The following is a 27,752-nucleotide window of genomic DNA, read 5'->3' as shown; positions in this document are numbered from 1 at the left end:
AGGCAGCCGTCCCTCTGCCCCGAGGGTCTGCAGCGCTGTCCCTCGGCACACGCCGCCCCCCGAGCCGCACTATACAGCCACAGGGGCGGCTGGAGGGTCCCCGAAACGCCTGAGATGGGCCGGCCAAACGCCGCCACCTCTCCGGGCTCCTCCGGCCGCCCTGAGGCACTGCGCCATTCCCGCCGGAGCGGCGCGCAGACGCAAAGCGGCGCTTCAGAGCGCGACGCCTTCTCCCGCCTTGGCCTCGCGCTCCCCCTTCCCAGCCCCGTCAGGTCCCCCCCCGGCAGTGAGCGGTGCTGGCCGGGGGCGGAGACGGGTCCGAGCGCTGTGCGCCCGGCTCCAGCCGGGCTGGGCTTTCGCGGAGGCAGAACCGTGGTGTAAGGGGCTAGGGCTGCGGTAGGGGGGGTGTCACAGCAGGTGACGGGGCTCTGACGGGTGCCTGAGGTAACGGGGCTCTGAGGAGGGGCACAAGGCTCTGGCTGCGGGGCAGCAGCAGCTTGCGGGCTGCCCATAGCCCTGCTGAAGCCATGGTCTCCGACACCCCGCCACGCCACAGCAGACGTGGTCACCAGCCCCTGTGAGCTCTACCCCAGGGCAAGGCCCAGGGACACCCCCGTGTCCCCACACAGACAAGGCGCTGTCTTCCAGCGCAGGGCCACAGAGATGATGAAGGGAGTGGAACCCCTTCCAGATGAGGACAGGCTGAGGGAGCTGGGCCTCTTTAGCCTGGAGGAGACTGAGGGGTGACCTTATTAATGTCTGTAAAGGGTGAGAGTCAGAAGGACAGAGCCAGGCTTTTCTCAGGGATGGCACCGATAGGACAAGGGCAGCGGGTACAAGATGGAGCAGAGGAAGCTCCATGTGAATGTGAGGAGAAACTTTTTCACTGTAGAGAGTGACAGAGCCCTGGGACAGGCTGCCCAGAGAGGCTGTGGAGCCTCCTCTGGAGACATTCAAACCTTGCTGGATGCGTCCCTGTGTGATTTAGTCTGGGTGATCCTGCTCTGGCAGAGGGGTTGGACTAGATGATCTTTCGAGGTCCCTTCGAGCTCTTAACGTTCTGTGATTCCTGGGTGAACTTTGCCCGTTTCTGGTTGTGAAGCCCATGGGTAGACGTGCCGCTGCCCACCCTGTATGCTATTGATCAGTTAGTGGAAAGGTCTCAGATGTACCAAGGAACTTCCCTTCAGAAATGACCAGCCCTACACACTCCCTTCATGTCAGCATTAGACATACACACAGGCATTTTTGTGTGTGTTACATCTGTGGCAGGTTTTTGCTGCTAGAGTTGCAGTACAGTGCTGTTACCCTTCAGATAACAGGGAGGTTTAAACCACGCTGTGGGACAGGCACAGCAATTTTCTGGCAGGTGTTGGAGAAAACTGCAGCAGACCCCCTATTACGCAGCGAGGTACATCCGTCTCATTTACTCGAAGCGGAGGTGGGAGGCAGGGTCTGCAGTGGCGCGGCGCTTCCCGCGGCCTCAAGACACTTTGGGGCTGAGAAATCCGGCTGCGGAGACGCAAAAAATAACTCGGAGAAGGAATCCGGTGGAAAGAAAAAGTGAAGCTTCCCATACCGGGAGTCGAACCCGGGCCGCCTGGGTGAAAACCAGGAATCCTAACCGCTAGACCATATGGGAGGCGCTGGGTAGCTGCCTCTCTGCCTGCCTCATAGCGCTCTCTACCTGTAGCCTTCCGCTGCTAGGGGCGGTACGGGGCTCCGACGGGCTCCGCTCGGCCGCGTCGCACGTACGGGGAGCCCCTGCCCACGCCCGGCCGCCTCCATAAAGCCCCTCCTGGCAGCGGGGGGCTGCCCGTAGTTAAGATGGCGGACGGCACCTCTTTCCCTCTCCTCGCCCCGCCCGGCTCGCCGTTGGCGGCGCCGCATCACATGACGGGAGGAGGCACGGGCGCGCGGGAGAGGGCGGGGTGAGCGCTCACGTGACCGGCGGCGGCTGCCGAGCGCTGGGTCTCGTGAGCGCCGCTGGGGGGGGGGGGGTGGGGGGTCCCGGCGCCGTGACGGGAGCAGGCGAGACCCCGGCGGCGCGGCGGGCCCACGCGAGGCCGCGGCTTTGAGGCCTACTGCGGAGCGGGTGACGCTCGGCCCCGCCGAGCTCCGCCGCCTCCGGCGGGCAGGCCGGCAGGCGCCCCCGCCGCCGCCCGCGGGCACCGCCGAGCCGGCCCGGGAGGCGCCTATCGCGGCTGGAGGTAGCGGGGGAAGGGGGGGCCGGGGGAGGTGAAGTCGCTGCCGGGCCCGGTGGGGCTGGGGACGGCCGAGGGGGACCGCGTTCGGGGGCTGTCCGGCTGGTCGAACGCACCGGCCCGGGCGCGGGGGGTGGGGGGCAGGTCTCGGCGGCGGCAGCCGGGCGGGGTGCGGGGTACCGTGACGCCGCGGCCCTGTGTCGCTTCGTGCGGGCTCCGGAGCATCCCGGGGAGGGTGGGGTGGGGGGCTGTGGCTGAGGCTGGGCCCGGGTGCCGTGTGCGAGGAGACCCGAGCTGTGCGGCAGCTGCGCAGGTGTCTCCTGCCGCCTTCCAGCGCCGGCCGCGTTTATCCTGCTGAGGCCTGTTTCGGCCGCCTCATTACGGGAACCTTGCTCACCATGGGCGTGTTGGAGGGCTTTCTAACAGTAGGAGGCTTTCGCTGAAGTTTCCCCCAGCCGTCTGGAGCAGAAGCTGTCAAGTGCCTGGTGAGGTGGAGGCTGGGGGGAGTTGTGTCAGTGTGGGAGCGCTTCCCCTTTTGCATGGCACTTCTGGGGGTGGGAGTGGGATGTTGAAGTGAAGCCTGTAACTGAGGAAAGCAGAGCAACGTCAGAAGATGTCCTTCTCTCTTTAGGTGGGTGATGCCAAGCACAGCCATGAAGAAGAAGGTAAGAATGCAAAGCAGAATCCTTTGCAGTTGGATTTCCTTCCCCATCTGTGCTCGTTGTGTCGTTAGGTGTTTGTATCTGTGTATCTTGGTGTGTTCTTCGGATGTCAGGTGCCTCTTAAGACTCTCAAGTCAGCAGATGTGTCCTTTGCTTAAAGTGCTAGAAATTCAAATCGGATGTGAGTTTGTTCCCTGGCGTAGTGGGGTAGGGCAGGCTGGCTGTGAAGCCAGCTACAGTAACTGCTGTGTGTTTCTGGTACTTACTGCAAAACCCTTTGGTCACAGTGTATCTTTCACAGTACAAGGGAAGAGGATTGCTCTAACCTGCTCCATGGGTCTGTGGGGACACACCCCCCCTGATGCCTTAGACAAGCTTGTGTGGGGAGCTGGTGACTTGCTGGGGGCTCCTGGGAGGATTGAACTTAACACACAGGGCAGGAGTAGCACATTTCTGAGCTATGGTTTGCGTGTGGGGATGTATTATAGCAGGAAGCATGTTCAGAGCTGTTAAAGCTGCTGTGTGGAGGCATACAGCAGCCTTTCTGCTAGGACTGGGTTTCCTGCCTGGCCCTGAGTGCTGCTGTCTGACCCCTTTGAAAGGCTTCCACAGTCTAATCCTTGGGAGTTGGGTTTTCCAGCAGGCTGACTTGTGCTGTGCCTTCACTCTGTGGTCAGTTCCCTTGCGTGTTTTTTCTGCAGGTGGTACAGAATGAGAGACGTTGGTGTTAGCTCTTTCTGCCCTGTGTGTAGCTCAGTGGAAAGACACTAGCAAAGCTGGGGCTTTGTTCCAGAAAGGCTGGTGACCCAACCAACCTGCCTGTTTGAGGAAAAGCCCTTGTTACCAAATCACTGGGGCTTGTGGTCAGCTGCTCTTGGGCAAGGGCGCTCACCAGGCTGTGAAACGTTGCGGTGGCTCTTGGGAGGGTCACTTGTGCAAACAGGGTGGTGCGATTCTGCCTCTCCTCCTCTGCCCTGAGACTCCAGCAGCTGCTGCTGTGCACTCACAGAGTGAGGCTGGGAGTCCAGTGTGCTCCCAGCGAGCGGTTGGCACTGCTGTGGTCTGGGCAGGCGGGCTGGGGTTGGTCGTGCTCTTGTTAAACCTCTCCTTGATGATGGATTTCCAGAGCTGTTGCCAAAGGCTGGATTTGACTTTGTAACTGGAACTTGTTTAACAGCTGTTTTTGTGAGCAGGTCCTTGTTGACTGTCACTGCTTTTTTTTTTTATTTATTTTTAGATCCCCCTGTAGAGTCTTGCCTTGTGTGACTGTCTCCCCTCTTCCCCCTGCAACCATCCCCTAGTTTTTGGCTACCAAAGGTGTTACCTCTCTGTTGGCCTGCTGATCTGCAGACAGGACTCTGGAGTCAAGCATCTCCTCTGCTTTATAGCCTGTCCCATCTGCTTTTACAATTTTTTTCTGGACTTCTGATACCTGAAAACTTCAAGTGTCACTTGTGTTTCACTTCTGTTGGGGAAGAGAAAACATGTCATGTTATGAGAAGGAAGAGAGTGTGATAAGGACAGAAGTAATGGGTGGAGAATACTGGTGCTGAGTGGCCAAGGGCTTGTTTCTAGCCTGGTTTTAAAGGCTTGAGATAAAGCTGTTCTATTGTCTTGGCCAAGGCCTGTGATGTCATCAGAAAAGACAGGCCTTCACCTGAAGTGCCAGCACAGTTGGAAAGTGGGCAGGTGCCAGGGCTTGGGGATGGGGGAGGCTGTTGCAGCTTCTGGAACAGACCCCACTCTTCCCAGAGCCCTGATTACGAGCTCTGTGAATCCTCAGCCAGGGTGTGTTAGGAAGGGGGGTTCTGTGGACAGGCTGCATGTCCTTCTGGGTGGCAGGGAGTTGCTTGAAGGACAGGAGTGTGGTGCCTGGAAAGGCAGAGATTCTTGCAAGGGTGGGGGGGCAGAGCTCAAAAATGTGAACAAGATGGAATGGTTTTCAACCTGACCATGACTGAGTGACTGTGGAAGGTGAGGACATGGGTGTCTCTTCTTCACCCATCCCTGCTGGTGCATTCACATCTCGAACACGTTGGTGCTGTGTCTTGGTGGCTTTGCAGTAAGAGGTGAACCCTGCTGGAGCTGTGAAGGCCTTGGTGCTCTGTGCTAGCTAATTTTTTTTATTTTTTTTTCTTTTAAATTTTCTTCCCAGGTGCTGCTGATGGGTAAAAGTGGGTCTGGGAAGACCAGCATGAGGTCCATTATCTTTGCAAACTACATCGCCAGGGACACGCGGCGCCTGGGTGCCACAAGTAAGACTCCTCTTGTCTGAACTGTGGGTTCTCAGGGCTCAGTTCCTCTTCATTAAAGGGGTGAGGCTGTTCCCTCCAGCGATATCCTGGTCTCTCCTCTGTTCTGGGGTAGGTGGGTGTCTCCTCCCCACTGCCACACCCTGCAAGAAGCTTCACTCCTGAGTTCAGCTGAGGGCAGGTAGGAAGCTGGAGTGAAAGGGGAGGCAGCAAGAGCCGAGTTTTGCTGCTATAGTGAGCTTTTATCTGTAACTCTTTGATAAGCACAGCTGCAGCAACAGCTGCTTCTCAGTTATCAGAGGAGTGTCCAGCCCCTCCTCGTGCTCCTGTGTGTTGGTGGAGCACTCCTGTTGTTAGCCAGCTGGTCACTAGCACAGCTGGAGGTGCACTGATCTTGCTCTGCACCCTGCCCTGGGCTCAGTTAGTGTCTTCTGCATATTTTTTTGTTCCTTCTAATGCCACTGATCTGAAAAAGCACCAAGTGATCCTCTGAAACAGGGGGATGCATTGCCAGGATCTACTGCTCCATGCTGGGGAGCACCTGTGAGGCCTTAATGTCACAGCCTGGCCTATGTAAGCTTGGACTGCACATAAAGCTTGTGTCTTTTGTTTACTGATTTAATTTTTTTTAAGGCTTGTTTAAGGCCTTGCAGAGTGTGCTGGATTTAATGTCACACAGAAGAGTAAAGATCAGGAAAGGTGTTGTTAAAGGGGAACCGACTGCCATCCTGCTCAGGAGAGTAGTGTCCTGGGTAGAGAGCAGGAAGGCTGGAACTGCTCTGGGAACTGCCTGTTTCTGTAGTGCCTTCAGCTCCTGATTCATGTGCAGCAGTGCTTGGGTGGGATTTCACAAACTGCAGGCTGTCTGGTGAAGAACAGCACTCTGCCTGGGGAAATAGCTCTCAACTGGGTGTGTGGTACAGTCGGTAAACCTCCTGTTGTCTCTTTGCAGTTGATGTGGAGCACTCCCATGTTAGATTCCTAGGAAACCTGGTGTTAAACCTCTGGGACTGTGGAGGGTAGGTACTGCTTATTCTCTTGCTTTTGAAACTGTGTGTGGGGGTGGTTAGCTTTGGGGGTGTAACAAAAGAAAGCACCTCCAGGCCCAGAGTGATGGAGGGGAATAGAACAATTACCTGTGTCCTGTAAAACTGGTGAGACAACTCTGGAAGGAAGGATGCCACATCTTGGGCTCATGCGTGGAGGTGGGTGGAAGAGGTTGGCACAATGGCACTTTCTCCCTGGAGTTATCCCTGTGTAGAAGGGGCAGTGTGTACGTCCACCCTTCCCTTGCTGGCTGCTTTCTTCTGCTGGCAAAAAGCCTGAGCCCTTCACCTGGGCTTTCTCCTGAGGTGCTGGAAGGTGGTGCTGGTTTCACAAGTGCTTGTCACCAGCTTGATCCATGTGGGGTGCGTGCTATGAAGTGATGGTGAAGGGTGACAGTGATCCTGTGGCTTCTGGAAGGAGCTTTTTGAAAAGCACTCTCCTATTGACAGAGCCTCAGCAGAGCTGTCCAGCAGAAGTTAAGGGATTTACATCCTGTAATAAGAACCTACACTGGTGGCTTTGCTTATACTTTAGCTTTTGGTGCTGTGGATTTTGTTTAATGCAACTCTCTAAAAACCAGTCTGGGTCCAGAAGCAGTGAGCTCTGTGCAGGACACTGAGCAGCCAGCTGTGACAGGAGGGAGGCTTCAGCTTCCTGTGACACTGCCAAGCAGATGCTCTTCAGGAGCATCCAGCTTTGCCTGGTTGGAAGCTGCTGAGGGAGCCTTACACTGTGGGGAATTCAGCCACCCCAGGGTGCTTGTCCAGACCCCTGGGCCCTTCTAGCAGGAGGCACCTTTCCTGACAGTGCAGAGCAAGACCTGGTTCCTCTAATGAGAGTCTCCTTGCTTTGCTGCTCTGCTCCTTCTCAGACAGGACACCTTCATGGAGAACTACTTCACCAGTCAACGGGACAACATCTTCCGCAACGTGGAAGTCCTCATCTATGTCTTTGATGTAGAGAGCCGGGAGCTGGAGAAGGACATGCACTACTACCAGTCGTGCTTGGAGGCCATTCTTCAGAACTCTCCTGATGCAAAGATCTTCTGTCTGGTGCACAAGATGGACTTGGTGCAGGAGGATCAGCGGGATTTGGTGAGCAGCTGATAGTTGCCATAGAAATGCTTTCAAAGGGAGCATCTTCTGACTGCACTAACACGCTGCAATTTCGTACTTCAGATGTGGCCCCTTCAGCACTCTTCCTAGAAGGGTTTCTCAGATGCTAAGAACTTTCAAGCCCTCTAAGCCTTTCTTGCCCTAAGTTGTCTGTTGTCGCTGTCTCTTGTATATGATCTGGTGGAGAACAGAACTAATGATTTTTAGTGGCAACTATTCTAAGCATTTCACAGCAGTTATCTAATACTTTGTCCAGTCCTTGGTGAAAGAAATCCATCCATCTTAAACTCACTGCTTGCCACTTGGATGGCCTTGAGGGTGGTGGTGGTGACAGTGGTGGATGGTTTCTCTGTAGCTCTTGCTTTTGGTCCAGCATAGGCTCCCTTTTAAAGCACAACCAGAGAAAAAAAGAAGAGTTGAAACTTTCCTAGTTAACTAGAAGTTGGTTTCCATCAGTTGTTTCTGTTCTTTGGCTGGCCTGCCCTGAGACTGTCTCATAAGTACTCCTCTGCCCCAGAGGCATCAATCTTTTTGTAGAAATTTGGTGTTTTCTGGGGGGTTTTTTTAGTTTTTAAAAGGTTGTGGGGCGGTTGGAAGACATTGAGTTCTTCCCATCCTTGCTTGTTCAGCTTGGACTGAAAAGCAACCAACTCCTGATACCAGAAGAAAAAATGGGCTTTGTGTGTTAGACAGGTGCAGCCTTGGCTGCTCCCTGGCTTGCAGCAAGTTTGGAAGCCCCTTTAGGCTGTTGGCTTTTGACTGGAGGAAGAAGCCTTATTAAACTTCCTTCTTGATTCCTGGGCAGCTGCAAAGGAGGCTGTGTGAGGTCCTATGGCTCAAACCATACCCAGACCTCCCCCATGGACAGATTGCTCCTGCTGCCTGAGAGTGGTGATCCTCCTCTTCCAGTGTTAGTTCTGCCTTCCAGCTTGGTGCAGAAATAGCTCAAAGAGCTTGTTTGTACAGTGACTCAAGGAGCTTTCCCTTACTTCCATCTGCCTTCCCTCCAGACATCCTCGTGGTGCTGTCCTGTCCAGGTTTGTTTTGGGGCTGGTGGACAAACACTGGATTTACATGCTTGTGCTGACTCTAGTGAGGGGTAAACCTAAAAGGGGCCCTGCTTCAGTTGTGCTCTCAGTGTGTATCATTGCACAGCCATCGAGATCTGTGGTGTCTGCTGCTCAGAAGAGCATGCAAATACTGGGCCAAATTGCTGTCTCCATAAGTCTTACTGAAGCCTTTGGTATCCCAGGACCCAGATTGTAAAGTGTTGGCCCATGCCACGTTTCCTGGGGTCGGTTAATGCTCTGTCCTGTTTCTGAAAGCCCTGAGTTGAGGTGAAGATGTCATCATGCCTTCCCCTGTGGAGATGCTGGCTGCTTTGCTGCTCTGTTAGCAGTTCTGCAGGAGCCTGGCGCAACGCTGTGGGGTCTTTGCTCTTCCCCCTGCTCCCTTCTCTAATAGCCATAACTTCTAAGGGCAGAGTATGATGTGAGAGGAGAAGAATCTCTAAGTATGTGCCTCAGGACTGCTCAGATTTGAGGAGGAGCCTTGAGGATGGATTAAAGCTAAAGGAAGGAAGGTTTAGATTAGGTATTAGGGGGAAGTTCTTTACAGAGAGAGTGGTGAGGGGCTGGAACAGGTTGCCCAGAGAGGTGGTGGGTGCCCCATCCCTGGAGGTGTTCAAGGCCAGGTTGGATGGGGCCCTGGGCAACCTTGAGTAGCTCCAGGCCTGGAGGTTGGTGTCCCTGCCTGTGGCAGGGGGTTGGAGCTCTGTGGTCCTTGAGGTCCCTCCCAACCCAGACCAGTCTATGATTCTATGATTTTTCTTCCTATGCTGTTCTCAGTGGCAGAGCTTTTTGCACGTGGCCAAAATTCAGGTCTTTGGAGACACTCAGGTGTCTCCTCTTCCATTCCTACTCTGCAACACTCATAAGGGATTTCAGCTTTGAGTATGTCAGATCTTCTGCAAGACATCTGTGGTCTGCTTGTCCCCGCTGCCCCAGCAGAAGGGGGTTCCACCAGCCCCTCCTGGCCAGCGTTCTCTGCTGGTGTCTTCTCCAGTCCTGGAGGTATTTGAGATTTCTTTGAAACACAGGGTGTAAATGCAATACAGCAACCACACCAAAGGCAGAAATATTTATGCTCAGCTGCTGATCTCCTTTATTTTTTTTTTAATTTCCCAGATTTTTAAAGAGCGTGAGGAAGACTTGAAGCGCCTTTCCCGTCCCCTGGAATGTGTTTGTTTTAGAACTTCCATCTGGGATGAAACACTTTACAAGGTTTGTACAGCTTTCTTTCCATATCTGGCTTCTCTCCTCCCACTTGGAAAGGAGAGCACAAGAAAGGCAAGTGGTTAGCTGCTGGTTTATTAGTCACTGTCCCTTTCTAGTTCTACAGCAACTGCTTCTACAGGTTAGCTGTTGTAAATGGCATCTGAGCATCCTGTTTTAATTAGACCAAGTAAAACCCCAGCACATCTTGGAGCCGTGGTATCAGTGTGTTACTACTGCTTAAACACTTTGGCTACTTTAGAACGAGCTTCTGTGTCTTTTAGTGATGTTTATCCAGCATGGAATTGTTCCCCATGTTTCTCTGCAGCACTGTTAAAACACGAGCATTTACCATCCTGGGGTTGCTCTGCTTTCAGGAGTGAGGTGGGGGTGAGGTTTGGTGGGTCGTTTTGCCATGGGTCAGTCTTGACTGCAGTGTCAGATGTCTTCTGGGTGTGGGAGTGGTGAGTGCTGCCTGAATACACTGACCACAAGTGATGGTCCTAGCCACCAGCTCATGTGAACAAGCAGCAGGGTTGCTGGTCTGAGGGTGAGCACCATTTGGCTCTTGCTCTTGGCGTCAGCGGGACTTGGGGTGGCAGATCTCACTGTCCCAGCAAATCCATCCCAGGCCAGTTCCCTGCCTCCAGTGTATGATGTGTTTGGCTGAGGCTGGGGCAGTGCTCCCTGCCCAACATCACCTATCACAAAGCACCCAGCTCCCTTTCTAAGCAGCACCCCGTCTCCTGCAGGCATCCCCAGCACTCATCAGTTACGCTCGTTATTCTATCTGCATCCAGAGGCAGACCTGTGCTGTTCTAGATGCAGCCCTGCAGAGGCTCTTCAGAGCTCAGGCCCTTCAGTTGGGCTTTTAACTTGATATTTGGCAAGTGTTTGGTAAACAGGAGACAAACATCCACGCTGACACCTCAGGGGAGCGTGTGACCAGGTGCTGGCACAGACCCTGGTCAGCAGGTGGGCGGTGAGTTGGAGCTGAGGTTACAGGCCCTGACTCTGAGTGAGGACACCCACCCATCACAGCACCTTCAGTCCCTTCTTGGGCTCGTTCCTGACTCATTGCATTAGATTAGAGCTTTCTGCTTGGATCAGTGATGAGCTGCCAAGTATTCCTCTGCATGTTGACCTCCCTCAAGATAGGAGAGGGAAACCCCAAACCTCTGAAAACTTGAGTGGGTTTATCTGAAAGCAGTAGACTGGAACATTGCCAGCTTAAAATTAGGATGAAGAAGCCTGGTGCATAGCATTCTAGTTTCTCTATGACTGATGTGGAGAAGAACTTGACATAGTGCAGAGTTTACTTGGGTCTGGGGTACCACTGGGTACTCTCTACTGGTAGAGATACCTTCGGGGGGGTCACTGACACCTAGGACTGCAAATCATCAGGTTTCAATCATGTTGTGTAACAAGAGGATGAGGCAGAGAAGTGCTAACACAGCCTTTGTGTTGTGTCTGTCTGTCTTGGCAGGCTTGGTCCAGTATAGTCTATCAGCTGATCCCCAATGTCCAGCAGCTGGAAATGAACCTGCGGAACTTCGCTCAGATCATCGAGGCCGATGAAGTGCTTCTGTTTGAGAGAGCCACGTTCCTGGTGAATACAGCAGCTCTGCCCTTTGGGTTCCTCTGCCCAGCCTAGGATGGAGTTCCCAGGATGGAAAGTGCTGTCGTGGCAGTAGCCCAAAGAGAGGAGCCAGTGCCAGATGGCAGAGTGCGTTGATCCAGGGCTTGTGATACTGAAAGTAGCTGACGTGATCTTATGGGATCTTCCCAGAATTTCCACTTCTAGCAACTGAGCTGAGGGCTCGATGGGTATTTGTCTCTCCCAGGCTATGAGAGGGTTTCATATCCCTCTCAACTACTTGTTGGCCGTGGGACTTTTTTGAGAATTCCTTTCTGCACAGAGCAAGAACCTTCTTTAGCTTGAAACAAGCCTTTTCAGTTCCTCCTGGCCTGATGTTTGAACTGGTCTTGATTTCTCCTTTTTGTCTGAGTCTCTGCAAACCCAGAGTGTGGATAGAGGCTCACAAGGGCTTGGATTGCAGTGGCCTTCAGAGCTACTGTCTGCATGGTAACTGTTCTTTCAGTCTGTTGTCTCTGCAAGGTAAAATGTGTTGGTTACAACCAGCGTTGCTGCTTCTCCATCCATACTCTTGGTTTCTGGACTGGCCTTTTCAGGCTGTTCACCAAAACCCTTGCTGACCTGAAGGAATGATTCTGAATTATTATTTTTTTAATGCTTTCCTCTGGTGTCCACATGTCTGATTTTGAAATGACAGCGGGACTGTGGAAGAGGAGACATTCCTTTTCTCACTTCTTTAACTACTAGAAGTGAACACCTGCTATTTCTGGGCAAGTTCTGCTTTTTTTTACCTTCTGTAGATAATAAATAGTTCCACCTTGGTGGTATGTACCAGTTCTGTTATTAGAAGTACTTTTTTCTTTTTTAAGGAAAAAAATAATCTTCACTACAAAATTTCTATACTTATTTTCAGTGTAATGGTGACTTAAAAAGACTTTTTCTGGCTTTTTTTCATCTATTTAAACTTCCCCCAGGATTCCTTTCTCCTGAAGTGAAATCTTCCTCTGAAATGTGTATTCAAATCACAGTAATAGACAAAGCTATCTGGAGAGTTCAGGAATGAGCTTGCATGGAGTGACAGCTTTGGTGTGAGTCCTTGAAGCTGCCTAAACCCCTATGTGGATGAAAATTAGGTTTAAAAAGGTCAAAATTACATGATTGTTTCAAGGTGGCCAAAGGGAAACCAACCAACCAGACCAAACACTTGGTTCTCACAAGCCTGTTAAATGTGACTCCATAGGTAGGAAAGTGTAAAGTCCTTGTGCATGGGCATCTTACACTGCCAGTCATGGTTGGTTTCATGATGCTTACAGCTTAGTGTGCAGTGTAAGGCTTTTAAAATACTCCTTTTTGTTTTGCTGTGGGAGGAAAGGTGGTAGAACTCCTTGATTGTGTGCCATTCCCCTCGTGCAGTAAAGGCAGCTCTCTGCCTGGTGGCTGATGGGGCTGAAGAGTGAAGGTCTGTAGGCTACCAGCCTCCTGAAGATAGGTGGGGAGAGGGAGCTGTGGGTCACCTGCAATGATCCCTAAAAACTTTGGACCCTCTGTATTCTTGCAGCCAGGCACTAAGGTCTGCGTGCCACTGCTTGATGGCTGTGTGGGAGAAAGAGGATGGGAAGCAATCTGAATGCAGGCAGCTTAGTGCAGTCTTGGTCTGACTCAGTGAACTGATGGAGAGAGAACTCCCTAGGAAACCAGCTGCTTTTGTTCTGCTTTTCCTGGGGAGGAGCAGCTTGCTTGAGCTCTGGGGGCAGGGCTTGTGCATCCCACCTGCTGCAGAGTGGGAAATCTCTCCAGTGCAGTCCTTGAGAATACACAGCATGATAGACTTGGGAAGGAAAAACTATTCCAGCACTTCTCCAGTATCTGCTTCTCCACCCAAACTGATGGTCTTGCTTTCTTTTCCCTCTCCTTCTGCTTTCTAAGATAGAAAATGCTGGTTATTCCTCAGACCTCAGTAGTGTCTCTAGTGTGTCTTAGACTTGCATCTATGCTTGTGAAAGGCTTCCCCATGATTGTGTTCCCAAGTCCTGTTTTCCCATGAAAGCACAAGTGTTGTTGCAAATAGTTTCCAAGATTCAGACAGCAAAAGGCAAAGGGAATCCCTGTCCTGGTCACCACCTGCTTCCCCTGTAATTGCTGTGGAGCTGGAGAAGCCTGTACTGAAATAAATTACTGACTGACTGCACTCTCTCTTTCTGCCTTCCAGGTCATTTCTCACTATCAATGCAAAGAACAGCGGGATGTCCACAGGTTTGAGAAAATCAGCAACATCATTAAACAATTCAAGCTAAGCTGCAGGTGAGCTGGTGTAATCATTAGGTGGGGGAGATGTTCCAGCAGGTATTTCAGCTTCATCCAGAAGCACGAAGGCTCTCCAAATTAATCCTGGCTCTGAGACTCCTCAGCAAGCTGAGGTGCCTTAGTTAAATTGCACCATGCTTAGGCAGAACTGAGTTAATTGTTATCCTTTGTAACTTCCTCCTTTGCTGATGGTTGAAAGAAGTTTGGTTTTGGGGTGCAGGGGTAATGACACCAAAAACCCCAGGGTTTTAGGCCTTGTTCCCTGGGCAAGGTAGGAAAGCTGTGGGGCTGAGCTGATAAATCAGTGGCAGCAGGCAGTACCATGGAGAAGCTGGTGGAGAGCTTCACCTCAGCCCCTGTGCCACAGCAGAGGCTCGTGGGGAAGAGGCTTGCAGGCACTCTCAGTATTTTGAAGGGAAAAGGGGAAAGCTTGCTGTGGAGTAGCCTGGCTTTTCAACAGCCTTGAAGGTCCACAGCCCGTGGGTAATACCTGTGAGTGCTGGGAGCCTGGCTGGGATGCAGGGGTGGCTGCAGGGTTACAGAGCTGCCTCCAGGTACTTCAGTTTTACACTTAGTTCTGATAGCCACAAGAGTGTTTGCCTGCCCTGTGCAGTGCCTGAGCTCTTGCATCTGAGGCCAGTAACACTGACTGCTTGGGCTTGGCAGGTTCAACCAGGCAGTGGGGCTGTGTAGCCTGAGTTACCTTTACCATTCTCCACACAAATCATTTTATGTCATTCCCATTTAGCCTGAAGCTGGAGAGTGGTTGGTTGTTTGTTGGGTTTTTTCTTTAAATAACCCACCAACCAAACTTGTGGCTGCACCTGGTGTTGCCTGCCAAGTGGGGACTGAAATGCTTTGTTACCAGCAACTCAGATGATGGGGTGTTGGCACAAAAGCTGTTGGAGCAATGTTACAGCCATAGTTAATTTACTCTTTTTCTTTCTTTTTCTCTTTTTTTCCCCACCCTCTTAGTAAGCTGGCAGCTTCTTTCCAGAGCATGGAGGTCAGGAACTCTAACTTTGCTGCTTTCATTGACATCTTTACATCAAATACATACGTGATGGTGGTTATGTCAGACCCTTCAATACGTAAGTTAAAGCTCAGATGAGCCTCTGGCCAGCTTCTCTTGGCAGGGTCACAAAGCCAAACGAGTCTGGTTTAAACTGGGTTCCTCTGGGAACATGACAAATGCCTGACAAGGCAGTAAAGCTGATGGGAATGGAAAGACAGAGCAGGATCTGCTCCTGCTGGTTTGCCCTGTCTGAGCTGAGGGTGGGGGAATGTCCTTAAAAAGTAACTTACACCTTGCAGGAGGGGAGACACGTGTGCCTTTGCCAGCTGAGCTGTTTGTTGCCTCCTCGAGTGGAGGATCGTAGCAGCGGTGGGGAACCACTAGAGCAGATGTGACCTGATTTAGTAGGTCGTGTCTAATAACCTATTTTGGGCTGTTCTGATCTGGCAGCTCCGGTGATTTTTGGAGAGGAAGCAGAGATGGATCGTATGTGAGTTTTTGCTTCTGCTGCCTGAGCTGCCTTGATGGGCAAAGACTCTCTAATTATAGCAGCATCTATTTATCTTAGAGAAGAAGCCACGGCTGGCTGTGGCAGCCCATGCAGGCACAGAGGGGCTGTTTAACAGTTCTCACAGCTCCAGCTGAAACTGCTCCCGTTGGGATTTGAGGTGCTTAAGAGACACTGTCCAGGACAGCCTTGTGCTTAGTGTTGCTGCTGCCTGTCCTTCTCTTCTCTGCTGGTTGACTGAATTAGGGAAAGCCTGTGCAGCGCCCGTGACTCAGTCACCAGCTGTGATGTTGTGCTTGAGGAGCAGTGGGTGAGAAGCTGTGGTGACTGGAGCAGTTATCCCTGTGAGCAGACTGCTTGCCTGTAGCTCGCTGACACACTCTCCCTTGGTGTTGTGCTGGGATCTGCAGAGAGCCCTGACCTTCCAGCGTTAAATTCTTGCACCACTCAGGAGCAGTGGGGATGAAATAAGAGAGCTTGCTGACAGGGACCTTGCAGTTAGGCAGAGCTTAACTTTGAAGGACTTGGTTATTCACACCTCTTTTAACTTTCTGGGGGTTTTTTTTCCCTCTTCCCCATCCCTTTTTGGGCCCAGCTTCTGCAGCTACGCTGATCAACATCCGCAATGCCAGGAAACACTTTGAGAAGCTGGAGAGAGTGGATGGACCAAAGCACAGCCTGCTCATGCGCTGAACCTTGCCCGAGACACGTGGTCTTTGGGGGGAGAAAAAATGAATTGGAACTACTTATTTTTAGGAGAATCTAACAATGTTTGATGTCTTTGGGCTTTGAAATGAGTGTGCTGCTTTATTTTTTCTCCTTTTAATGTTGGACACTAGTCGCTCGGAGGATGTCTGGATACACTGTGGACCTTCAAAAGAGACTTCCCTGGCGTATGTGGGGTTGGGAAGGAGTGAGGACAGGTGATGTGCACGTGGTCTTGTACTCCTTGTTGTCATAGTGGCACGTGGCAGGGCCCTTGGGGGGGGGGGTTTGGCTCCTGGGTGAACATATATTAAGTCACAGGAACGGAATATTTACTGTTTCATTGGCTGGTTGCTAGAATACGTTTATAAATTTCTCCTTGTCTTCAGTCATGAAAATAAATTTTTGCTACCAGGGATTTCGGATCCTAGAGCTTTGGGAAGTGGCTTTTCTTTCTGCTAAAACCTAGGGCCTGTGTGATAGCTGTGTTTCCTCCCTCATGTTACCAAGGGTGGGGGTTGTGTGGGACTGAAGGCCATTCCAGAGTTTCATTTAAGATAATCTTATTTCCCTCCCTCCCCCCACACACACACATGTGGAGGCCAACTTCACTCAGCAGGTGAAGCAGGCTGGCATCACCCTCTCTGCACTTGGCAAAGTGATGGAAAGATCCCAGTAAATAAAAGGGGCCAAAGATCCTAACTGACCAACTGGCCATCCCCTCCTTGCATGCCCGGGCCTCGTGGACCTACATGTGCCTACACACCCACCCCAGACCGTGGTGGTTGTGGGCAGCGTGTGTGTGAGCTACACTAGCTGTGTTTGCAGTGAGCCAGTTGGATGGTGTTGGGGCTGATGTTAATTGACATTGTCTGTTTTTTAATGATTTTGTGCACGTGTGTGCTCATTTCCATTAACCACAGGAACCAAAGCGCTGGGAGTGAGGGGAATCTGTCACTCACTGGGTGGGAGCTGGAGCCTGTCAGCATCTCTCTTCCCTTGCTGCATCAAATCCCTGTATAAAGGGTGTGGTGACTCCCAGCCTGGCTTTGTGTTCTCAAGATCAGGCTTTTCCCTGTACCCCTGGCCACACGTGCAGGAGGAGGGGGTGGGATTCTTGCCTTGGTGAGTGTGTTACATGAGAAGGGTGAGCTGCAGGGTGCAGCTGGGCTGGGGACGGGCTCCACACCAAAATCCTCCATCGATTCTCGGTCTTGGCGGCGCGAAGCACCCGCGTCTTGCACCGCCCACTCAGCAGATGCACCGCTGCTCTGCCAGGCCCCCTGTGTTTGCAAAGGGAATCGTCAAGTCAGTGTCCCCGTGGGAGAGGAACTGACTGAGATTCCTGTTAACGATTCAGGTGCTGGAGAGCCTGTGCATGGGCTGGGGATGCAGCAGAGGGGGTTGCTGTTGCTCTTTGGAGCTTGCAGGTAGGGAATACTGCACCTGTCCCAGAGAGGGAACAGCAGATCTTGCCCTCTGCTGCTTTTGTCTGATGTCAGGAGGGAGCAAGCCAAAACGTGACAAGGGTTTGCTTCTCCCTGTGGTTTGGACAAGGCCCGTCCCTGCTTTCGCTCTGGCCAGTGGAGGAACTTGACAGCTTTCTGCAGCCAAACCCTGTGCTCAGTGGTGTCCAGCAGGATGGGAGGGTGAGTTGCTGCAGATCCGGATGTTGCTGGAGCCTGGGGAACATCCCCTCCAAGGGATGAACAGCAAAGGCTCTGCTTGTGGGAAGACAGGCAGCTGCCAGAGAGCAGGAGACAACGGGGACAACTCCAGCACAGCCTGAAGCACCTTGTGCTGAGAGGATGTTTTCATGGCAGGCAGCTGTTCCTGCAGGGCGGGAGGGAAGGGCAGTGGGAAGTCCTGCCTTATTTCCCTGGTTCCAAGGAGCTGCTGTTGGGTTTCCTCAGGGAATAAACCTCCCTGTGAAAGTGGGGTAACATGAAGGGGGCAGGGGCTGTGCTGACTCCACCAAAGACAAACCTTGGGGCTTTTTTGCCAGGGGAGGCCCATGTGGGGCAGGGTCCTTCCACCTTGGCCGTTTTTTCATGTGTTTCCCAAGAAGACCCTGCTGCCTGGGCTTGCTCCTGTGCTTGGCCCATGAAGGCCAAGGGAGCAGCAGGCAGCAGTGCTGGGGTGGTGGGGAAGGGCTGGTAACCTGGGGAGTGGAGGTGTGGGGCTGCTGCCCTCCCTTGGGTGACTGAGTTGAGGAGGGAGCTGGCTTTATCTGACTTGGAGCTCCTTCCTGGGGGTGGGTGAGGAGCAGGGGAGTGAGGACTGGGGGGAGGCTCTGGCTCTCCTCAAGCCTGAGGAATCACCTCTGGACCCAGGGCTTCCAGGGCACAGCAGTTGCCACCTCATTCAGCTGTTGAGGAAGTTGGGGGGCCGGGGTGGTGGTGTGCAGCTCAATAAATAAAGGGGGGGTGACCCTGACCCTCTCCCCCTTCCAGCCCAGAGGAGGCAGCGATGCTGCAGGGCCAGGACACCCTGGGAGCTGCCAACCCCCTGCACTACCACCAGCCCAGGGCTCCCTGTCCCAGCCCCTCCCCAAAGAGCAGGGAGCACCCCAGCTCCCCAACTGCTGACAAACAGCTGCCTATTGTCTCCTGATCCCGTCCCTGTGGTCCCACCCCTGCTGCTGTTTTCACGGGGCTGTATTTCAGCTCTGGGGTTGGGGGGGGGGGGATCTGTGCCATTCCCCCTCCCCTTTTTACTGTCCTTTTTATGGTGGTTCAGGGCTTTGGGATGGGGGCCTTCCCCCCTTACCTCTACCCTTTCACCACCCCCCAAGTGTTCCCTTTCAGCATCCATCTCTGTCCCCAAAACCTTCACAGCACTGGGGAAGGTGGCAGTTGGCCACAGAGGTGAGCAGGGGCCCTGCATGAGCTCAGCCTGCTGCCCCCCTGCATCCCAGGGGAGGTGAGGGGGAGGTGGAATCTCATTTCGGAGAGCCAGTCTGGCCCCTATGCCTGTTCCTGTGGGGCAAACTCTGTCCTGGGGAGGGGGGTTCTGATCATCTTCCCCCCACCTACCCCAGAGGCTACATCCTGCCTGCACCCTCCTGGGTGCTTAGCCCGGGGTTTTGGGGTGCTCCATGCCCCTGTGAGATGTTTTGGGCATGGTTGTAGGGGGATACAGCCCCATCACCTGTGGGTGGAGTAACACGGCCCCAAGCTGATGTCTCTACCCCTCTCCCCATTACTGACACAAGGTGGCCAGGTCTCAGCCCCTCCAGCAGAATGCCACTCACCCCTCCCCCGATTTGGGGGGGGAGGGGGGGGCCGCGCCTCGCGTGGGTGTGGGGGATGGGAGCAGGTGGGGGTTAGCCCCCCCCCCAACCTCCCCACTCCCCAAAGCCTGCATCTGTTTCCACGGCAACGCCGGATGCGAGAGGAGCCGCCCATTGGCTGCCGGTGATGTCACCGCAAGGGCGGGGCACCCCTTGATTATTTTTTGGGGGGGGGTGTGGGAGTGGGGGGGGGACCCGCCCCACCCAAAAATGGGTGGGGGAGGGGAGCTCCGCCCAACACCTCCCCGCCCCTCCCCGCCCGTGGGGCCCCACCCGCCCCACCCGGCACCGCCCCGGGGCAGCGGCGGCGGCGGCGGTGGCGGCGGTGGGGATGCACTCGGAGGAGGCTCGGGGGAAAGTGAGTTTGGGGGGGGGACGGGACGACAAGGGGTGGAGAGGAAGGGGGGGACGGACACGGACACACACACACACACCTCGACCGGGACGGACCGCGGGGTGGGGAGGGCCGGGGGCGCGGCCGTTTCCATCTTGCGTGGGTTCTTAAAGGGGCAGCGCTCACGGGTGGGAACGGACCTGCTCGGGGGGAGGGGGTGTTGGGGCGGGGGGGGGGAATTTGGCAGCGCGGGGCTAAGCCAAGGAGGGGGGGGATGGGGGGAGGGAAGGGCGGGGGGGGGCGGGGACCGCCCCCCCCCGCCCTTCCCTCCCCCCATCCCCCCCCTCCGGGCCTCGCGTGGGCCACCCCCCCACCCCACCCCCCCCCCCGCTGCCGCTTCCGGGGCGGGCTCGCTTGGGAGGTCACAGCGGGGGGGGGTGGGGGGCCGAGGGGCGACGTCGCGCCCCGCCCCGCCCTTCCCTTCCCCCTCCCCCACTCCCACGCCCTTTGCTCTTAAAGGGCCCGTGTGTCTCTCTCCCTGGGTCCGCTGCGTGTGTGTGTCCCCCACACACACCCCACGACACCGGGCTGCTCGTGGGAAGGACGGACGCACAGACAGACAGACGGACGTGGGGCTGAGGGCGGCAGCGCCGGGCAGGGCAGGGTGGCTCCGGAGCAGATGGCGTTGGCGGGATTCGGTGCCCTTCCCCACCCCCTTCTCTTACACCTCCCCCCTTCTCCACCCCCCCCATCCTCCCTCTCTGCCCGCCCCAGCCTGCGCCTCTGCCCGCGCTATAAAAAGCCGCTCTCGAGGTTGACACGGTCGCGTCCCCGGTTGCCCATCGCTGCCCGGCCCCGGCGGGCAGATCCCGGACGGGTGACCCAGCGCCCGGGCCGAGCCGTCGGGACCAGACACGCTCCCAGATTCCCTCCCGCTCCGGTCCCTGGGGGGGGGGGAGTTTGGCTTTTGGGGGAGCCGCCCCGCCACCCCCACAATGATGGGGTGAGCCATGGGGGGTGTCCACCTCCTCCTCCCTCTCCCCCTCGGGGCAGGGATCGTGCTGTAGGGGTGCCCCAAAATCCATCCATCACCCCACAACTGTCGGGAGCGGGGCCCAGCCCCCCCCCCCCCCCCCACGGCCCAGCGTGAGAAATCTCACCCCCTCCCCCCCCCCCCCCCCCCAAGCCCCCCACCTTCCCCCATGCTCGGTCCCTGCCAGCCCCCCCACTCCCTCCCTCCCTTCCCCGCTGCCAGAGGGTGGAGCGGGGAGGAAATTCCTCGGGGAGGTGTGACGGCGGCGGGGTGTGCCCCCCCCACGCCCACGGGTGGGGGACATGGACGGGGGACACGCCAGGGACCAGGCAGGGAGGGATGGAGAGCAGCTGCCAGCACTTTCCCACGCCTGCTCCCCCACCCCCAATGTCACCCCCTGGTTTGAGGGCACCCCAGATCCCTCCAGGAGAGGGGGAGGGCAGATATTTATTGCCCCGGGGGGGTACAAAACAGAGGGTGTGCACAGCGAGGTGGGGGTGCTGGTGGGTCCCCTGAGCACCCTCCCCCCGCCCCCTCCCAGCCTTGGGTGGGTTTTGGTGCACCCAGGCTGAGGACAGACAAATTCAGCTCACAGATGAAAGCCCAGCATGGTGCTGGGTGTCTTGAGGGAGGGGGAAGGGCAGTGAGGCTCGATTTGGGGGCAGAAAGTGAGGCCCCTGCCTGATCGACTGCCACATCTCTCACCCCTTAGCCCCTTGGGGCTTTGGGGTGCAAGCCCCCCCTCCAAAGTGGGGCTGGGGAGGTCTTTGGGAAGAGGTGACCCTTTGTGCCCACACCGCCCCCCCCTCCGCCCAAATAGGCCTGGTTGTGGGGTCTGGGAGTCCCTGTGGGGGGGATGATGGGGTTGGGGGTCCGCCGCTGGTGGGAGTGAGTAGTTGTGTGGCCATCTGGGGGTGTCCACGTGGGGGAAGGGTACCTGGCTGTGGGTGGAGTTGGGGGGGGGGGGGGTTGGCTGGGGGGTTGTTTTGGGGACCCTGGTGAGGTCTGAGTGTGAGTGGATGTGTTGAGGGGGGGCTTGGCTGGGTGTGGGGGTGTGTTGGGGGGTCCCTGCTTGCCCAAGGGGTGTGTTTTGGGGGTCCTGGTGATTTGTGAGTGGGGGGCTTTTTTGTCCCTGGCTTTGTGTGGGGGTATTTGGGGGGGGTTGGCTGGAAGTCGGGGTGATTGGGGGGGTCATTGGCTGAGTCTGTGGGTATGGGGGTCCCCAGCTGAATCTGTGGGTACTGGGGGGGGTCTCTGGCTCTTGGGGGGAGCGTATTTTGGGGGGTCCCTGGCCATATGTGAGGGTGTCCATGGGGTCTCCAGCTGAGCGTGGAGGGGCTCTGGGGGTCCTGGTGCTGTGGGACTGGGACAGAGTGTGTTTGGGAGGGGGGAGGAGTAGAGGGGAGCTGGCTGAGTGCGGGTTGGGGGGTCCCTGGCCGTGCGTGGGTGTGTTTTAATCCCCCCCCCCGAGAGGGCTGGGTGGCTCCCGGCTGCCTGTGTGTGTGCAGGGGGTGTGTGTGCGGGGTGTGAGCGCTGGGTGTGCCCGGGGAGGGGCCGGGCCGGGCCGGGCCGCGCGTGTGGCTGAGCGAGGGTGCGTGGGGGGCTCCGTGTGCCTGGCTCGGGGGGGGGGAGAAGGTCTCTGCTCGCGGTCAGGTACGTGCGGGGGGGTCCCCGGCCGTGTGGGGGTGCTGGGGGGAGGTGTCAGTGCTGGGGGGGGGGTGTGTGTAGCGCTGCTTTGGGGGAATGGGGGAATGGGGGGAGTGACCCCCACGGCGTCTCCGTGCGGGGCACCCCACGCGTGCCCGCGGCCCGGAGACACCCCAGCAAGGGGGGTGGGTGGGGGGGTGTGCTGGGGATGCCTGTCGCCGCGTGCGTGTTGGGGGGGGGGGGGTCCCTCGGATCCGCGCGTGTCGGGGTACCGCGTGTGCTTGGCGTTTTGGGGGGGGGGGGGGGAAAGGTGGGGTGTCCCGGGTGGGGCTCTGCCCGGGCGCCTCCCGCGGGGGCTGGGCCGGGCCGGGCCGTGCCCGCAGCCCCTCCCTGCCGCGGCCGGGCCCTTTTAAGGAGCTCCACCCCGGGCCGAGCCAGGGTGGAGCCGTGGGGCCGTTCACACCTCTCGCCCGGCTCGGCACGGCACGGCTCGGCTCGGCACGGCCCGGCACGGCCGGTGAAGCGCGGCGGGGAGCATGATCCTGCCCGCGGAGGGGATGAGCGCTGCGCACCCGCGGAGGAGCCCCCCCCGCGCCGCCTGGGCGGTGAGTGACCCGCCGCCGCCTCGGCCCCTTCACCCTGCGGGGCGGCGCGGGGGGGTGGAGGGGGGGGGGTGGAGGAGGGGAGGCGCGTTACGCGCAGCGGCGGCGCGGCCCCTTTAAGGCGCGGGGGAGGGTAGCGCGGCGGGGCCCGCCGCCGCCCCGCAGGGCCCCGCCCCGCCCCGCCCGGCACGGCCCGGCCCGGCCCGCAGGGGTGCGGGGGGCCGAGCCGCGGGGAGGGGCGGGGCCGGCCGTCGGCACAAAGGCGTGTGGGGAGGGGCGGGGGTGGGGCCGGGGCGGGGCCTCCGCTTCCCGCCTTTGCTCGCTCCGAGGAACGGCGGGGGGTGTGCCGGGCGGGGGGCCGGGCCGGGATGGGATGGGATGGGATGGGATGGGATGGGGTCGGGGGGACACACGGCCCCGGCCCCTCGCCCCGCCTGGGCTTCGCTGGGCGCTGTGTGCCGGTCGGGGCAGGCCGGCAGAAGCCCTTCACGCCCCCTCCCCGCCCCGTGCCTCAGTTTCCCCATCTGCTCACGGGTCGTGGGTCTCTCGCAGGGCCAGGGGAAGGCGACGCCCGCCATGAGCTCGTCGGCGCTGCTGGCTGAGGGCCCCCTCGACCCCCCGGTGCTGCTGGCCGACATCAAGACGGAGCCCCCCGAGGAGCTGCTGGCCAGCGACTGCGGCCAGCCCCAGGCAGAGCCCGTCGATCTCTCCCTCAACAAGTCCAAGGTGGCGCCGGCCACCTCGGCCCCGCCGCCGCCGCCAGCCCCCACCTCGGTGCAGTCCTCCCCGCTGCTGGTGGCTCCCCCGCTCCCCGCTCCCACCACAGTCTCCATTTCACCCTCCGGCCTCAGCTCCACCTCTGCCATCCCGGCCGTCCTCTCGCCCGGCTCCATCCTGGCCTCCACGCAGGGCAGCGGCGGGCAGCAGATCCTCCACGTCATCCACACCATCCCCTCCGTCAACCTGCCCAGCAAGATGGGCAACCTCCAGACCATCCCTGTGGTCGTCCAGTCCCTCCCCGTCGTCTACACCACCATGCCCACCGACGGCGTCACCGCCATCACCGTACCCCTCATCGGGGGCGACGGCAAGAACGCTGGGTCTGGTAAGGGCACAGAGGGGAGGAAGCCCTGAAGTTTTACGTGGGGGCAGAGAGGTCCCACCTGGTGGAGCAGTACCCCTGAAGGGGGTCCCATTTCTCCACCCACCTGCTATCTGCATCCCCACATCTGCTGCTTTTACCCTATCGGCCCCCCGTGCCCTCAGCATCCAGCCTGTGCCCCAAAGGGGACACAGGGGGAGGGTGGGGGACACCAAGGGCATGACCCTGCTGGACCCCCATCCCTGCCTGCCCCCCACCACTGCCCACCTGCTGCCAGCAGCTCTGGTTTCATGCTCCATGATGTGGGGTCCTCTGGCTCCCCAGCTTGGGTTCATTGGGGGGTGGGGGCAGCATCTGGCGAGATGCAGGAGCAGAGAGAGGGTGGGTTTGGGTTTTTTTTTGGGGTGTTCTCTGCTCATGAGCCTCACACCCTCCTTCCTTGTTTCTCAATAGCTTTTCTTTCCCGCCCCCCACCAGTGAAAATCGACCCAGGCTCCATGTACCCCATGGCCATGAGCAGCGACAGTGAGGACAGCGCGTCCGAGAGTGGCCCGGCCCCTTTCCAGGACCCCCAGAGAGAGTGAGTTTGCTTTTCTGCGTGTCCCCCTCCTAATCCCCTGCCATGTCCTGCGGTGCCCCGGGGCTTGGCGGGCTCCGGGGATGTGCCCTCCATCCCTCCCTCCTCCCGGCAGGCCGGCACCAAGGGGGCAGCGAGCAGAGTCCCCCGACCTGAAGAAGAGGCGCATCCACCAGTGCGACTTCGAAGGCTGCAATAAGGTCTACACCAAAAGCTCCCACCTCAAAGCTCACCGGCGGATACACACAGGTAGGGGCCAGCGCCGCACACCCCCCCTGCCCAGGAGGGTCAGGATCAGGGTCCCCGGGTAATGATGGGCTGGGGGCACCTGGGAAGTGGGCGATGGTGCTCTGCGCCCTCCTTTGGGTTGGTCCTGGGAAGTGCTGACACTCTGCGTTTGGAATTGGGGAGGTTCTTTGGGGTCTCAGGGTGGCTCTTTAGGGGTGCTGGAACCATGATATAGGGCTGGGGGTGGGGGGGTGCACTTTGGGGGTGCCAGTACCCAAGGCCATGCTCTGGGGACCCTCCTGCCCCTGACTTCCAGCTCTGGTCATGGGGTGCTCCTTGGGGTCCTTGCCACCCCCCAGCACCTTGGGGTCCCCCTGCCAGGGAGAGCTCCCAGTGCCCCTATTGAATACTCGGCACCCCCATGGACTGGCACTCTGAGTCCCCACGGGCCCCCAGGCTCTGCCGTGGGGTGCTGCAGCAGCAGACCCCTGGCAGGATGGTGGGGTGCAGCCACATGCTGCCCAGGGGAGGGGACCACCTGTGGAGGGTACCCCTGCCACCTGCAGATGGGGTGCCCCGGTGAACCCCTTGGCTGCTCCCTGGGGGGTGACCACACAGTGCTGCAGGTGGGATGCGGGGGGCGCACACCCCGAAATACCGTCCCTGCCCTTGCTGGCGGCACAGGCGCTGCTGTTGGGCTCAGCTCCGGCACTCGTGCAGCCGGTGGCGCCAGCGGACCGTGCCGGTTATCGGCGAGGGCTGGATGCCGAGGGCTCCCTGCGGCCGTGGCGGCCCCGCTGCAGCCAAGGGTGTCCCCCCCCTGCTCCCTGTCTTCGTGCTGAGCCCCCTTCTCCCCCCACCCCGCGCAGGCGAGAAGCCCTACAAATGCACCTGGGAAGGCTGCACCTGGAAATTCGCCCGCTCCGACGAGCTGACCCGGCACTTCCGCAAGCACACGGGGATCAAGCCCTTCCGCTGCTTGGACTGCGACCGCAGCTTCTCCCGCTCCGACCACCTGGCCCTTCACCGCCGGCGGCACATCATGATGTGAGGAGCCAGAGGCCCCGGGGCACCCGGCCGGGGTGGCAGTCAGCTGAACACGGGGGTGCAAGTGTCCCCCCCGCCCTCTGCTCAGAGGAGAGACCATGGGAGCAGAGGCTGAGCTCTGCCTGGCTCGAGCAAAGCGTGGCCGCTCCAGGAGCCCCCCGCCCCGGCGCAGGATGTAAAAAGATGGGTTTCCAGACTGCTCCTCCTCCTCTTCCTCCTCCTCCTCCTCCTCCGCCCTTGTCCCCCGTTTCTTGTTTTTCCTGGGGGTCTCCTCCCAGCTCGCAGCATCCGGAGGCTCCTCCTTGACTCCTCACCTGGGATTCACCCAGCAGCAGCCTCCGGACCCGCACATCCATCCGCCTCTTCAGCCTCTCGCCCATCTCCACCTCGTGTGCTCGTTCTTCACCCCCCACCCCCAAGTCCTTTTGGGCAAAATCTGGGACCCACCTCAAGGACAGAAGTGTGGTGAGGGGGGGTTCTGCCATTGCCCCCGTGCAATAGCCATCGACTTCATCCTGCTCTGGAAATCCACTGCCTCTCCATCCCTGGCCCACAGTGTGTCCCTGCCCCTCTGGGAGAAGGGACCCTGGAGACCCTCCCTGCCTCTGCGTCCCTTGGGCGTGGTGGTGGGGAGGGGCCAGGAGCACACAGGAGGAGCAGGAAGAAAAGAAAGAAAAACACAAGAAGTGGGGGAGGAAATGCAGCCACCCACCAGCAGCCACATCCGAGCCCACCGCCGCCACAAAGGGAACCTGCGGAACGCTGAACTGTGATTTTATGGAGTTTTAAGGGGGGGGTGGGACGGGGTGGGGGCTGCCAGCTCCCAGGTTTTTTTTGAAGACTATGGGACAGTTGAACCATTTCTAAGTTAAAAAGGCAGACTGTGGCCACACGCTGTTCTTTTTAATTGCAACTGGCATTTTAAGTGGGGTGTCCTGTCCCCGCCCTCCCCCCTCCACGGTTGCTGTTGGGGCAACCCCAGAGGGAGGGCAGCAGGATTCAGGGTTGGAGCCTGGGGGCTGTTGGGTGGTGGGAAGGGTGATGGGGGGGGTACCCCAACCAGTACCTGCAAGTCTGGTCAGGTCAGGGATGAGCTTTCCAAAATCTTTGAACCTGTGCCTTTGGCTTGGGGGATGCTGGGGAGGGGGAACTGGAGTGGGGAGGGGCTGAGATGGGATGGGGGGCAAAGAGCCTTGACAGTGGCTGGATATGTCCAGAGAAGGGCAGCGGCATGGGGAAGGGTCTGGAGCACAGGTCTGGTAGGGAGCGGCTGAGGGAACTGGGTGGGTGGTTCTGGAGAAGAGGAGGCTGAGGGGAGACCTGAGCTCTGCAGCTCCCTGCTGGGAGGTCGGTCTCTTCTTGAGAGGAAACAGCCTCAACTTGCACCCGGGCAGGGACAGGCTGAAGATCACAGAATCACAGACTTGTAGGGTTTGGAAAGGACCTCGAGAGATCATCAGGTCCAACCCCCTGCCAAAGCAGGGTCCCTTAGGACAGGTCACACAGGTAGGAGTCCTGTCTTGGATACCTCCAGAGAAGAAGACTCCACAGCCCCCCTGGGCAGCCTATTCCAGATGAGGGATGATGATGATGAAATCTTCCCACAAAGGGCTGCCAAACACTGGACCAGGCTGCCCAGGGCAGTGGTGGACTCCCCATCCCTGGGGGGATTTAGAAGCTGTGTGGGGCTTGGGGATGGGGGTTAGTGGGGGGCTTGGCAGCACCAGGCCAATGGTTGGACTCCGATCTTAAAGGTCTTTTCCAACCTGGCTGGTTCCACAATTCCCTGTGCACGTCCCCATCCCACTGTGCATCCCTGCTCCTGAGGCTGTACCACACTCACCTCGCCGGCTCCTCCAGCTCCTCCTGGGGCTGGACAACAAACCCCCCACCCACCACGGGAGTCTGAGCTCTGGAGCTGCCAGATCTGTACAGAGCTGATTGAGGTTTGACACATCCTCTGCCCCCGTCTCGCTTTGCTGCAGCAACAGGGCAGGAGAGGGATGGGCACCAGGGCAAAGCGCGGGTACAGCAGCTCCCCAGCCCCCTCCCTGCCCAGAGGAGAGGGGCTGAGCTGGGCGAAAGGGGGGCTTGTGGGTTAGTCACCTCTCCTCTCCCAGGAACTGAAGGCAATTCAGAGCTGAGGAAGAAGGTGGCTTTTCCTCCCTCCCCAAACATCCCTAGCAAGACACTCCCTGGCAGCGACTC

At 57.7% G+C, this 27,752-nt stretch overlaps 2 protein-coding genes across 4 annotated transcripts; both read left to right on the top strand.

Moving 5' to 3' along the window:
- Window positions 1-1,995: 1,995 nt before the first annotated feature.
- Window positions 1,996-16,112, top strand: LOC311195610 (ras-related GTP-binding protein A). Its single transcript, XM_084269018.1, has 10 exons — window positions 1,996-2,210; window positions 2,836-2,869; window positions 5,022-5,121; window positions 6,071-6,137; window positions 7,037-7,259; window positions 9,467-9,562; window positions 11,040-11,162; window positions 13,360-13,451; window positions 14,430-14,545; window positions 15,573-16,112. Exons 2-10 carry the CDS (start codon window positions 2,843-2,845, stop codon window positions 15,668-15,670), a joined length of 942 nt encoding a protein of 313 aa, XP_084125144.1. The 5' UTR covers window positions 1,996-2,210; window positions 2,836-2,842; the 3' UTR covers window positions 15,671-16,112.
- A 3,172-nt stretch (window positions 16,113-19,284) lies between these two features.
- On the top strand, window positions 19,285-26,417 carry KLF8 (KLF transcription factor 8). Of its 3 annotated transcripts, none has more exons than XM_084269337.1 (5): window positions 19,285-19,332; window positions 23,143-23,695; window positions 24,146-24,272; window positions 24,385-24,518; window positions 25,367-26,417. In XM_084269337.1, the coding sequence occupies exons 1-5, from the start codon at window positions 19,306-19,308 to the stop codon at window positions 25,546-25,548; spliced, it is 1,023 nt and encodes a 340-aa protein (XP_084125463.1). In that variant the 5' UTR covers window positions 19,285-19,305; the 3' UTR covers window positions 25,549-26,417. The 3 variants fall into 3 exon arrangements, with proteins under 3 accessions (XP_084125463.1, XP_084125462.1, XP_084125461.1); XM_084269336.1 differs by lacking the exon at window positions 19,285-19,332 and adding an exon at window positions 22,456-22,593 and having other exon boundaries at window positions 24,170-24,272; XM_084269335.1 differs by lacking the exon at window positions 19,285-19,332 and adding an exon at window positions 22,456-22,593.
- The last annotated feature ends 1,335 nt before the right edge of the window (window positions 26,418-27,752 follow it).

Source organism: Gallinula chloropus (assembly GCF_964237585.1).
Source record: "Gallinula chloropus genome assembly, chromosome: 11".
NCBI lineage: Eukaryota > Metazoa > Chordata > Aves > Gruiformes > Rallidae > Gallinula > Gallinula chloropus.
This window is presented reverse-complemented; position numbering and strand designations above follow the sequence as displayed.

What these genes read in the sequence shown, in the direction of transcription:
- LOC311195610 (XM_084269018.1), top strand. Translation starts at nt 2,843, where the DNA reads ATGCCAAGCACAGCCATGAAGAAGAAG. An exon ending in GCGGCGCCTGGGTGCCACAA is followed by an intron (nt 5,122 to 6,070) that starts GTAAGACTCCTC and finishes GTCTCTTTGCAG; the next exon opens with TTGATGTGGAGCACTCCCAT. An exon ending in TATGTCAGACCCTTCAATAC is followed by an intron (nt 14,546 to 15,572) that starts GTAAGTTAAAGC and finishes TTTTGGGCCCAG; the next exon opens with CTTCTGCAGCTACGCTGATC.
- KLF8 (XM_084269335.1), top strand. Translation starts at nt 22,525, where the DNA reads ATGATCCTGCCCGCGGAGGGGATGAGCGCTGCGCACCCGCGGAGGAGC. An exon ending in CGGCAAGAACGCTGGGTCTG is followed by an intron (nt 23,696 to 24,145) that starts GTAAGGGCACAG and finishes GTTTCTCAATAG; the next exon opens with CTTTTCTTTCCCGCCCCCCA. An exon ending in TTCCAGGACCCCCAGAGAGA is followed by an intron (nt 24,273 to 24,384) that starts GTGAGTTTGCTT and finishes TCCTCCCGGCAG; the next exon opens with GCCGGCACCAAGGGGGCAGC.